Source organism: Triticum dicoccoides, chromosome 1B (genome assembly GCF_002162155.2).
Source record: "Triticum dicoccoides isolate Atlit2015 ecotype Zavitan chromosome 1B, WEW_v2.0, whole genome shotgun sequence".
NCBI classification, from domain to species: Eukaryota; Viridiplantae; Streptophyta; class Magnoliopsida; order Poales; family Poaceae; genus Triticum; species Triticum dicoccoides.
In genome coordinates this window covers 559,428,522-559,441,600 of record NC_041381.1, presented here as the reverse complement: position 1 = coordinate 559,441,600, position 13,079 = coordinate 559,428,522, and the positions used below count along the sequence as shown (strand labels likewise).

The 13,079-nt window shown below is 41.8% G+C and overlaps 1 protein-coding gene across 6 annotated transcripts; it reads left to right on the top strand.

The window, feature by feature from the left end:
- The first annotated feature begins 649 nt into the window (after positions 1-649).
- Positions 650-5,612, top strand: LOC119348730. Of its 6 annotated transcripts, none has more exons than XM_037616712.1 (8): positions 654-1,448; positions 1,612-1,704; positions 3,334-3,432; positions 3,526-3,617; positions 4,066-4,140; positions 4,936-5,003; positions 5,124-5,223; positions 5,349-5,612. In XM_037616712.1, exons 1-3 carry the CDS (start codon positions 921-923, stop codon positions 3,415-3,417), a joined length of 705 nt encoding a protein of 234 aa, XP_037472609.1. In that variant the 5' UTR covers positions 654-920; the 3' UTR covers positions 3,418-3,432; positions 3,526-3,617; positions 4,066-4,140; positions 4,936-5,003; positions 5,124-5,223; positions 5,349-5,612. The 6 variants fall into 6 exon arrangements, with proteins under 6 accessions (XP_037472611.1, XP_037472609.1, XP_037472607.1 ...); XM_037616710.1 differs by having other exon boundaries at positions 4,066-4,145; XM_037616709.1 differs by lacking the exon at positions 4,936-5,003.
- The last annotated feature ends 7,467 nt before the right edge of the window (positions 5,613-13,079 follow it).

Sequence of the window (13,079 nt, the reverse complement as noted above, 5' to 3'; positions counted from 1 at the left end):
AATCTCAAGCAAATGAGAGAGATTTGAGAGGCTCTAGTGCTTCAAAGAGAGAAGGGGAGACTTGAGCTCGGTGGAAGAGGTGAGTAGTGTCTGGCCTGAATGAGTGGTTGAGGAGGGAGAGGAAATATCCAGCCCCTCCCCACCTTATCCACCACACAGGACCCTACCACCAGAGGCTCCGGCTGTAGGCCTTAGTACCCTACCGCCATGGGCCCTGGCGGTAGGCCCTTTTCCACGTCAGCCCCGGCAAACGTCCTTCAGGCGCCGTCAAGGTACCTACCGCCATGGCCACTAGCGGTAGGTTGTACAATCCTACCGCCATGGTGCCTGGCGGTAGGCGAAAGGGTCAGATCCTGAAATAGTATTAAAAAGGGTCAAAACACGAAATTTAGCCCCTACAGGCCGCCGCTCGCATGCACGCTGCTGTGCAGGGCTCGGCCGGTGCATGTGTACCTGGCTTATGCACCAGCGTCTCTCCTATCGCGATGACAGGTGGGCCGGTCCTGCTGCTGGTCCTGCTCGTCAGCTGCCCGGACTGCGTCATGGTGGTTGGTTGTGCGGACTACGCCGGGTTGGCTGGGGCATGTTCGCGTGGACCCCTGGCTGACCGATGCATCGTGTGCGCGTCCTGCGTGCCTCACCTCCGTCTGCGGTTGGAGAGAGGAGATGGACTGGCAAAATATCTCCAAGCCCACCTCCCGTGTCTCCATCGACCTAGCCGCCTCCATGCTCGTGCATCCTCTCGCGTCAATGGCGCCCAAACCTCCTCATCTCGGATCCCGTGGGACTGAGGTGTGGGCATGGAGGCGAGCATCCCTAGCGGCCGCGGCGACCTACAGGCAAAGGGTAACGGCGGCGGCGGCGCTTGATTAGATCTGCGGGAGAGAGAGAGATGATGAGAGGGAGAGATAAGGAAGAAGATGAGAGGGAGAGAGAGAGAGAGAGAGAGAGAGAGAGAGAGGAAAGGGGAGAGGAAGGGCTTCTACGTCACCGCTCTCTGGATGCACGCCATCCACCCGCGCACGCTCGCCACCAACCTCGCCGGCTTCGCCAGGTTCGGCTACCTCAAGGACCTCCCTGAGATCCTCTATCGTTTCCTCCACGACCCCCGCGATGAGCGCAAGGACCAGGATGACGTCACCGCGGCGGCCCCGGGGGCAAGAAAGGCAAGCGGCAAGCCACACTGCGTCGACGGCCTTGCCGCCACCGCGACTGAGGCCGCCAAGGCCCGGCGCGAGAAGGAGGCGGAGCACGCGCAGGCCGTGCTCGCGCGTTATGACTCTGATGAGGCCTTTCACAACCTCTACGACGGCGTCGCCAACCTCTTCGTCTGGTTGCTCAAGTCGGGCCTGGAGCACCTGCGCGCGGGCGACACGGCCAAGATCGTGTTCGCCGCCAAGTGCGCTCGTCGTACGCATGGGTCTCCTTTGCGCCATGGGTGCCGCTGGGTGAGGTTTGCCGTGCTCTTCTTCTCCTCTTCTTCCGCTCTGTTCTTTATTCAATTTTTTGGTCATCTACTATATTGATGCAGAACATTTGTTTTCTGTGCAAGAAGTGTGCCTTATCTAATCTGATAATCATCTTATTTGTTGTTCTAAATAATTGCTGCAGGATGGAGCAGCAGGCATAGAAGAAATCTACAGCCAATTTCTCTTGGCTGCGCCATCTTCCGCTGACAGCAACTCTACACAACAGCCTGCTAAGGTTGATTCTTGCAAAAAAAAACATAAGTCTTGCATCATTCATAGAAAAGTATATGGTCAATTTCCTTTATAAATGTTGTGCTTAAAAATACCTTAGTTAAGTCCATCGACCGTGCGATCTTGCTCGCTGGCCTCATCTTTTTCTTCAGGTCGGTAGTACGTCGTTTCCGCGGCAAGATGAACTTACCCATTAAATTTGTTCAATCCAGGGTTAAGATTCATCTCCCTTCAACTATAATTTGAACATTTAGCCTTTTCCGCTCATTACAATTAACGGCATCTAAACACACCATACTCGCATCTGCTGGACTCTACTGTACTCGCATCTGTTGTCCTCTCTCCGTTTTCTTTAGCTCTCTTCTATTGACTGTTTATTCATGCATGTGTGCCAGCTTTGTACTTTGTGGATAATTCCTCTAATGCAATAAAGTCTCTAGACATTTTATTCTTCATATGTCTACCCTATGGGCTTGTTGTGTCTTCTTTCTATGTTTTACAAAGTAGAAATGGCCCTTTCTAATCTGACTCTTCACGATCCATTGATCACCCCTCTTGTTTCCTGCTCCTTGGGGGGCCTGGAAAAAAAATGCCTCTTGCTTACAGAACAAGATTCTTGGTACTGCTTATGGTGCCTCTTTGAGCTTCTTCTTCAATGTTCCCACACGGGCCCAAATAATTGATGTCTTGCTTATTTATTGGTGCTCCTTCTGTTGGGCCTTTGGGCCGCCCCTCTCTTTTATTACAGATTTATTTTACATGGGGTTTATAGGGCTTTGTGTTTTTTGGGCTTATAATTCTTCATGGGCTTTTTGAAAGATGTGTCTTGGATTTTGCTTCTTGGGCTTGCTCTTTGTGTTCTCTAGATTTTTTGTTTCCCAGCTAGGTTGCCTCTCCTTTTGTTTACTTCTTTTTCTTGAAATTCCTTTTCGAAAACTTGTTTCTTAGTCTTTCTTCTGAGGTTTCCTTTTGGGCTGCCTTCTCTTATCAGGAAAAAATGCTTTCCATGGGATTTGTAGGGTCTTGTGTTTTCTGGGCTGGTGATTCTTCCTGGGCTTTTGAAAGGATGTTTCTTGGATTTTGCTTCTTGGGCTTTCTCTCTGTCTTCTCTGTATTTTTGTGCTCCTCCTAAATATAATGTTTTCTCTTCATGCCTTGTCCAAAAAAAATGATTATTGGGTCCTTCTTCTTAGGTAAAGCTTCCTTTCTACTACTCGTATAAGCACGTGTGAATGCACATGTTTTAGATCTCATATGAAAGCAACTCGATTGTACACCAAAAGATAACTGATGTGTTAATATAGCTTTCTCTCATGCCTTGCTTGATTGCGCAATTGTACAGTCAAATGCTTATCTCACATGAGGAAGAAAACTTACAGCTGCTGTGTTGATATAGCTTTCTCTCATGCCTTGCTCAATTGCACAATTGTACAATCAAATGCTTATCTCACATGAGGAAGAAAACTTAGTGTCGCATGTTTTACGGAGATACAAATATATAGATGGCCATAAAGAAATTCTATTCGAAGCTGTGTAACTGATTGAGTGAGCTGAAACCTGCCCGTGCCAATTTATTTACCTTTGGATATTAATATCTCATCTTGCTCCGTTACCAAACTACTTGGTTTTCTAGGTGCACCAGGAGAAGTCTGATGATAAGGCTGAAGCTCTTTCATCTTCTGTTGAAGGAAAGAATGATAAGGATGATCAGGGGTAGATGACCAAAAGAAAGGTGTCAATTCATATACTGTCTGTCTACCTATGCGTTCTTTAAGCCTAGATAGACATAGCGATTGTCATTTCTGACCACAATAATTTCTAAAAGGGAGATGTGCTACTGGAAAGGGGGCTGGGACAGCAAAGAAATCAAGGCAGTTACTACTCTGCGCCATCTATGCAGAGATTAATTACCTATAGGTACAGCCCAGATCTGTTCCCATGTGTTGTTGCTAAATTCCTCCGCTAAGCATACTTTAACTTTGTGTTATGTCATGTGTTTCACTTTAGGTCACCTATCCTATAATATTAGCTTCTACTCGACAACATCTATGCTTAATTTATGTTTAGTTAATGCCCACAGATTGTGATGTTCATATATGGGGATTTTTTTGGTCAATTTTGTTGCTTCAATATGTAGGTGCTACTGTCCATGTGGGATATATAATAGGCCAGACTGGTTTGCTAGCTTAATTTTTTAACTCGATGTTTTCATTTAGGGGTGTCCTCCTCTTCAGTTGCATCTTTTGTGCAGCTCCAAAATTCTATGTTTCAAAACACTTATTTCCATATTCTGTTTCTTAATTTTAATTCATGAAAACTCTTTTCGGTGTGCTTGATCACTCCACTTCCATGTTTATCCTTGCAGAAAAGAATACCTTTATCCTGATAGGCATGGAAACACCGCTTCACATTGAGTGCATCATCGCTAATCAGCTACTATGTATGGTCAGCGGACATGCTTGCTTATTCCTATAACATATCATTACTCTATCTGCTTAGCCTTTCCAACTTTTAAGATTTGATCAATTCTTTAGAAGTTCGTACAGATCTAGAAGTATTTGGTTTTGTTGGTCAAATCCATTGCCTATCTGTCCTTATTTATTTTATTGTTCGAACAAGATATCAGATCACCTACATTCATTATTCTTGATTACAGTCTCATACTAAAGTAGTCTAAAATGGTCTGTATAGTTGTAGTAATTCATAAATATTTTCAGTGTAGTTCTTATTTGGTTTCTAGGCATAGAATTTACTTCAAAATTTTGATCTTTATTTGGTTAGTAAGGCTCTAGAATAAAACAGACCAATGATATATATATACAAACAAACACAATATGAGTTAACTGGTACCTAGCTTTTGAAACCTCTGATATATACAAAATATTATTTGAGTAGAACATGAGAGATGCAATCTTATGGATATTTCCGCATTTGTAAGAAACTTTCCAGCTTGGCAAGAGGGCTTAACTAGCCATGTGTAGGACTCAGCCATGCTGCCTTCCAAATGATTAGTCATTGGTGTTTTCTTATGTTCCTGTTAGTCCAAGTGCATCAGATAAGTAGACTGTTATGTTGAAAAAAGGAAAGAGACTACTCTTTTGTTACTTATAGTACAGATATATGCTATAACATATTACCTTTATGCTCTCGATTTCAGTATATGCCTGCGAACAAGTAAGTCAGTAATATCAATGCCTAAGAATTACTTTGTTTGCCATTTTAATTGTTACATCAGAGAGCAATGGATATAGAAGAAATATGTAAACAGTTGTCCCTAGAAGAAATATGCAACAACTTATTCAGGTTACTTAATTAATAATGCCTCTATATCATTACATACACATACTGAATGTGCCTTTTGAGAGTGATCTTCTGTCAGTACCTCACACTTATCTTATATGCCATTCCAACTATCTGTTGCAGTGGAGAGCAAGGGACATATAAGAAATCTCCAGGCAGCTTCGCTTAGATGCATCATCTTCTGCTAGGACCTAGGAGTTAGCTTGAAGAACGACCTTCTCAGGTTAATTCTTTACAGAGAACCTGTTGCACTATAACTTTGGTTTAATCCGTCGATAATGCCCATGAGTATATTCTTAGTGTATGTTTGACCAGATTGTTTTAACTTATGTTGTTCCTATGCTTCAGGAGACTGCAACTGACATGCTGGATGGTGAATAACCAAATTTGTGGACAAAGACAAAGAGTTCATCGCAAGGGATGGTGTTTAGGATATATATACACAAAAGAGGAAACTTTCTTTTGTACAGAACCAAATTATTTGATGTAATTGACCACTATTTATAAGAAATGTTCATCGTGTATTAAGTACATTTTATTGTGTCACTTTTTTTTGAGGGGTAGCTTTATTCATCAAACACCACAAAGTGTGCAATGGAGTTCATCAAACCAGGCTTTATTGTGTCAACTATGTTTACCTTCTTTTTAGCGTAAGCTATTTGGACTTTCTAATTGCAGGCTCAGTTATTTGACCCACCGATGTTCTAATTTGTTGCATAATTACATTCAGCAACTATTTACATTTCATTCTTTGTTTGAATTTTTTAAACTTATGCCTCTGTGTTCCTGAATAACATAACAAATTATGCATGCTCAAGTATATATTTTGAAAGACAAATCTATTCTTTTTTATAAAAGTAGTTACAATTCGTGTCCTATGTGATTGCTCAAGCGTATAGTTATTAAAAAATGCAAATATTTTCAAAGTGTTCATGGTTTTAAATGGGCCTCTGTGCCATTTGGCGCAATGGGTCATCCAGAGAGCACGCTACTTGAAAGCCCTTCTCATGCATAGAGCTGCCTCTGCACATCACGATTGTGGGGATTGATGAGGCAGAGGAAAGCATACCAGTATATTGCAATTTCAAAATTTAGAAAGACGAGAAAGATGCCCAAACGGACAACCTATGGATTTGTAGTTAACATTTAGCACTACATGTTGCCACTGGGTCATTCTGCCATTTAATGTTCTTATATAAAATTTTCTTTTCAAACTCAGATTTCTCAGTGCGATAACCATATTTTCAGCTAAAAAAGCTTCCTTAACTGTCTATACATGTTATACAAATATGGTTTGTTTTTCACACTCAGTTTTCTCGGGGTGATAAACATATTTTCAATATAGCAACGTCTAGCACATGTGCTTTCTACTACCAGTATTGAATATGTTTTTGTAAAATGAAACTATTTTCATCGACAACATGTCTTCAGCGGGTCTCTGCGTGGCGCAACGGGTCAACTATTTCTCCATAACAACTAGAAGCTTTTGACCAAACTAAGACTAAACTAGACCAAGGACAGCAGGAAAGGCAGTAAGATTGAGGCCAAAGGAGAAGCAAGATCTCGAGAGATTGTTTTCTGACAGCACACTAGCATTTTTGACCCAACAGTGATCCTGCGCGCCATCTTCCATCCTAGCGTCGCTCTGAAGACCTCCTCCGCAATTAGCTCAACCTTTTTACGTCATCCATCATTATTCTTCTTCGGCTTGGGTTTGTCTACAACACAAGCCAACCATGCACTAATAGAAAACATGGCTTTGGTTCAGGCCAGAAAAGGGCATTAATCCTGGTTCTCCTAAGAACCGGGACCAATGGGTGCATCACTCCCAGTTCGTGAGGCCAGGGTGCCGGCCGGGCCAGGGTCCCGGTTCGTTTGACCCCTTTGGTCGCGGTTCCAGAAACAAACCGGGACTAAAGGGCCTCGCTCCTGGCGCAACCCCTTTAGTCCCGGCTGGTGTCTGGAACCGGGACCAAAGGTTGTCCTTTAGTCTCAGTTTTAGACACAAATCGGGACTAAAGTTTTGCGTATATATATCCACACCCCCCCATATCCTCTATTTTTTGGCTGTGGAAAGGGTGGGAGGTGTGCTGCTCTCTGTTTTCACCTCCTATGCACATGAGGTGTTCGATGAAATACCGGAGCAACACTTAAGCTTTCTACTCTCCAAGCTCGTTCTCCAAACTCCATTTTCCCCAAGATTTGTCTAGGTTTGGCAGTGCACCATCTGCACACGTGTTCTAAAAGGTTAGCTACTTCATCCTTTCATCTCTCTGCTAGTTTAGCTCATTTCAAATGCTCTATAAGTAGAGTGGTTTGTGGGTTTTAGTGTAGGAGTGTATGTGGGAGTTCTTTTGATTTAGATGCACAATTTGAGCTCAAACTAAGTTCCCAGAGCCTGCACATGTGTAGGGTGTCGTTCCGTCCCCGTCCTCACCGCCGTCGATCGCCAGCACCGATCTCGTCGCCGATACCACCGTGGTGAGCCTCTTGTTCTTATCTTTTTTCCAAAAGAAAAAAAATCTTACTTGTATGATTTAGATAGATACTTGTATGCTTTTCTTACTTTTATTATTGTTTGTTATTACATAGTGCCATGGTTTTGGTATCCGCCCCGTCAGCCCTCGTCTTGTCTATGATTCAGACGTGGTATATTATCTTTTATAACTATTTGTTTTATTTAGTGTTTATGACAATTATGCCAACGAACATGACATAGATGTTTTTATCTAGGACGTATGTGAACTGGAAATTCCAACCGACCCCCTTGTCGAGAGGTTAAATTTAGTTGAGAATGAAAATAATTACTTGAAGATAAAATTGAAAAGAATTGAGGAGGAGAAGATAGAATTGGAGTTGCATGTTGCGGATGTCGTCCATGATCACAAGATCAAGACAGATGAAATATGCTTGAAGATTAGAAAGATTAAAAAATATGCCGTTAATCAAGAGGCTTGGTATCACTATGCTGTTGGATCAATTGTTATCTTAGTTGCAATCTTGATCACATTTGTTGTTGCATTTAAATGTTTTACATAGTTTCAATGTATGTTTTAATTAGATGCTCTAGAGAGCTATATGTTGTTCTATGAGAACTATGTATGAACTTTATGTATTTATTTTTCCAGTAATAACATTTGATCACTACTGTACTTTGATTTTAATGTGATGATAAATTCTATTAATTTGGTCATTTCTCTATTCATGATGTTCTATAATGGTTTTTGATACACTTAATTATATAATGCACGCAGATGAACCGTCAATGGATGTACGGTGAAAGATGCACCTCCGAGTACATTGAGGGTCTGCATAATTTTCTCGAAGTGGCTGAGGCAAACAAGCATAATGGTTTTATGTATTTTCCAATGCCCTATATGTGAGAATAGAAGGATTACTCTAACTCGAAAACACTTCATGTACACCTACTTGAGAAGGGTTTCATGCCACATTATAATGTCTGGACCAATCACGGAGAAAGAGGGGTTACGATGGAAGAAAACAAAGAAGAAGGGGATGATGACAACCAAGGTTGTCAGAATCACGATTTTGAATCGGATCGAAATGGTAGGATCACAAATCGTAGAATCTTCACTATCAGGATCATAGAAACATAGATTCCATGAACTAAGATTGTAGAACCAGATGGGTTAGTTTGGATCACAAAGTCGTAGAATCGTATAACAGGATCGTGATTCTGATAACCTTGATGACAACTATCCGCCCCCTGAATATGGTTATACTGCAACGAGGGAAGCTGAAGATCAAGAGGAACCAGACGATGTGCCAGATGATGATCTTCGTCGGGTCATTGTTGATGCAAAGAGACAATGCCAAAGTGAAAGGGAGAAGATGAAGTTCGATTGCATGTTAGAGGATCACAAAAAGGGTTGTACCCAAATTGCAAAGATGAAAACACAAAACTCGGTACCACAATGGAATTGCTGCAAATGGAAGGCAGACAATGGTGTATCTGACAACATATTTGGGAAGCTTCTGAAAATATTAAAGAAGAAGCTTCCAAAGGATAATGAATTGCCCGATAGTATGTACGAAGCAAAGAAGGGTTCTATGCCCTCTAGGATTGGAGGTGCAGAAGATACATGCACGCCCTAATGATTTCATCCTCTACCGCGGTGAGTACGAGGAATTGAATGCATGCCTGGTATGCGGTGCATTGCGGTATAAGATCAGACGAGATGACCCTGGTGATGTTGAGGGCGAGCGCCCTAGGAAGAGGGTTCCTGCCAAGGTGATGTGGTATGCTCGTATAATACCATGGTTGAAACGTCTATTCAGAAACAAAGAGCATGCCAAGTTGATGTGATGGCACATAGAGGACCGTAAGAAAGACGTAAAGTTGAGAGCACCCGCTCACGGGTCGTAGTGGAGAAAAATCGAGAGAAGGTGGGGGGACTTTGTAGATGATGCAAGGAACGTATGGTTTGGTTTAAGCGCAGATGGCATTAATCCTTTTGGGGAGCAGAACAACAATCATAGCACCTGGCCCGTGACTCTATGTATCTATAACCTTCCTCCTTGGTTGTGCATGAAGAGGAAGTTCATTATGATGCCAGTGCTCATCCAAGGCCCTAAGCAACACGGGAACGACATTGATGTGTATCTAAGGCCATTAGTTGAAAAACTTTTATAGGTGTGAAATAGAAAAGGTGTACGTGTGTGGGATGAGCACAACCAGGAGGAATTTGACCTACATGCGTTGCTGTATGTAACCATCAATGATGGGCCTGCTCTCAGTAACCTTTCAGGACAGACAAACAAGGGATACCACGCATGCACACACTGTTTAGATGACATCAAAAGTATATATTTGGACAAATGCAGGAAGAATGTGTACCCGGGACATCGTTGATTTCTTCCGACCAACCATCAATGTCGAAAGAAAGGAAAGCATTTCAAAGGTGAGGCAGATCACCGGAGGAAGCCCGCCCTGCGTACTAGTGATCACATACTAGATATGGTCAATGATTTACAAGTAATCTTTGGAAAGGGTCCTGGAGGACTATCTATTCCGAATGACGTTGAGGGACGCCACCCATGTGGAAGAAGAAACCTATATTTTGGGACCTACCCTATTGGAAAGACCTAGAGGTCCGCTCTGCAGTCGACGTGATGCACGTGACGAAGAATCTTTGCATGAACCTGCTAGGATTCTTGGGCATGTATGGGAAGACAAAAGATACACCGGAGGCACGGGAGGACCAGCAACGTGTGCACGAAAAAGACGGCATGCATCCAAAGCAGTATCAAGGTCCTGCCAGCTAAGCTCTTATCAAAGAAGAGAAGGAATTCTTCTTTGAATGCCTGCTCAGTATGAAGTTCCTGTGTAGCTTCTTGTCCAATATAAAGGGAATAATAAATATCCCAGAGAAAAAGTTCCAGAGCCTAAAGTCTCATGACTGCCACGTGATTATGATGCAACTGCTTCTGGTTGCATTGAGGGGGTTTCCACCGGAAAATGTTCGATTAGCCATTGTGAAGCTATGTGCATTCTTCAATGCAATCTCTTAGAAAGTAACCGATCTAGAAATCCGACCAAGGTTAAAGAGTGATTTGGTGCAATGTCTTGTCAGTTTCGAGCTGGTGTTCCCACCATCCTTCTTAAATACCGTGACGCACGTCCTAGTTCATCTAGTCGACGTGATTGGCATTTTGGGCCCTATATTTCTACACAATATGTTCCCCTTTGAGAGGTTCATGGGAGTCTTAAAGAAATATGTTTGTAACTGTGCTAGGCCAGAAGGAAGCATCTCCATGGGCCATGAAACAAAGGAGGTCACTAGGTTTTGTGTTGACTTCATTCCTGACCTTAAGAATATTGGTCTCCCTCAATCACGGTGTGAGGGGAGACTGACTAGAAAAGGCACGCTAGGAGCGGACTCAATAATATGTAGGGACGGGCATTCTTGGTCTCAAGGACACTACACAGTTCTACAGAATTCTACCTTGGTGACCCCGTATGTCAATGAACACAAGAATATTCTGCGCTCCAAACACCCGGAGCAGTGTGGTTCCTGGATTACATGTGAACACATCAGGACTTTCGGCAGTTGGTTGCAAACACATCTCATGGATGACAACACTGTTGGAGATGAGATGTACTCGTTGGCCAGGGGACCATCTTCGACTGTATTGACTTACAAAGGGTACAACATAAATGGGTAATACATTTTACAAAATCGCCCAAGATCAAAAGAGCACCAACCAAAATAGTGGTGTCCGCTTTGATGAAGCAACCAAGAGGGGAAAGGATACATATTATGGTTACATAGTGGACATATGGGAACTTGACTATGGAGATGATTTTAAGGCCCCTTTGTTTCGGTGCAAATGGGTTAATCTGTCAGGAGGCAGGGTACAGGTAGATCCGCAGTACGGAATGACAACAGTGGATCTGAACAATGTTGGGTACACAAATGAACCATTCATCCTAGCCAATGATGTGGAGCAGGTTTTCTATGTGAAGGACATGTCTACCAAACCGAGAAAAAGAAAAGGAAGCGAATACATCATACGATGAGTCATCATGGGAGTGGAGGGCAAGATAGACATATGTCTTAAGATTATGAAAAGTTTCATGAAATTCCTCCCTTCAAAGTGAAGGCTAGCCCAAGCACCCTATTAAACGATGAAGATTATCCATGGTTACGGCGCAATAAGAAAGGGACACACGCGAAGAAAAACTGAAGACTTTCTCTCCACAACTATTCTGATAATGGCTCTGATGATGGCTTTGATTATGCAAAGAAAAAAAATGAAATCCCTTTGTAGTAGATGAGTTTTCGTCCGAAACCCTGATTCTTTGAAAGAGATTGTCCATTTTGTACATGGAGTGCATCCAGTTTTTGCCGTAACCCTCTCAACTTTTTAGCACATGCTTTGTGGGTGAAAATATGATACCATACCAACTTTCAACCTTTTCAAAGTTCATTTGTAGTGCTTTTCAATTTCAGGGTCATTTAGTTAAAAAGTCAGTACATGCATGAAAAATACCAAATGAAGTCAGAAAGAGTTGAAAATTGATGATGTGGTTTTGAATGGTGCATGTTGAATGCAAAAAAAGTCTGGAGTTGAAATAAGTTCAAAAAATGGAATCCCTTTGTAACAGATGAGTTTTCGTCCAACACCCTGATACTTCGAAAGAGATTGTCCATTTTGTACACGAAGTGCATCCAGTTTTTACCACAATCCTCTCAACTTTCTAGCACATGCTATGTGGGTGAAATGATGATGTCATGCCAACTTTCAACCTTTTTAGAGTTCATTTGTAGTGCTTTTCAATTTTAGGGTCATATAGCTCAAAGAATGAACTAAAAAGCTTTTATAAAACTCTAATATTAGCAAAAACAATGAACTAAAAAGATTTTATAAAACTATAATAGCAAAAAGTATGAACTAAAAAGAGTCCATATTTAAGTCAACCGAACCGGTTTTTTCGTTTTAACATAAAAATCCCTGACTTTTCGGTTAATCAATCCGCAGTTTATCTAAAACAAAATTATCAATATCTTTTAAACCGTAACTCCGATTTTAGCATGTTATATATGAAACTTGATTAGAAAAATGTGTAGAATGTAAATATGATGCTATTTTTAGATGTTAAATATTTCTAAAATATTATTTTGGTGTGAAATTAATCTATAATGTACGATCCATTTTTCTTTCTTACTGATAGAGAGGAATGAAAACATCGATAACCACACATGAACACCTGTGAAAAACCTCGCAGGGAAAAAGAACATATTTCTCATTTTATTTCGAGCGAGTGTGCACGATAGAGAGACGCCTTAGAACTGACCGCATTCAAACACGCTTTCGTTTTGTGAGCACTGAGAGCGCCATAAACAACACAAATGTGATGCCATGTGAAAATAAAGGACGTGAACACATTAGGGTCTTGAGTCATGGTTATTGGGTTAAGAACCTCTGTTATTTACTATCCCGTTGCAACGCACGGGCTCTTTTGCTAGTTATATAAAATTTATGCAACTAAAATTATATAAGTAAAAATAACATATGCAGAAATAACATTAAAAAATTAAAAACATAACATATGCA

Coding starts and splice junctions, on each gene's coding strand:
- LOC119348730 (XM_037616709.1), top strand. CDS start 921: ATGAGAGGGAGAGAGAGAGAGAGAGAGAGAGAGAGAGAGAGGAAAGGG. Junction 1,449..1,611: donor TGCGCCATGGGTGCCGCTGG/GTGAGGTTTGCC, acceptor TAATTGCTGCAG/GATGGAGCAGCAGGCATAGA. Junction 1,705..3,333: donor CTACACAACAGCCTGCTAAG/GTTGATTCTTGC, acceptor TTGGTTTTCTAG/GTGCACCAGGAGAAGTCTGA.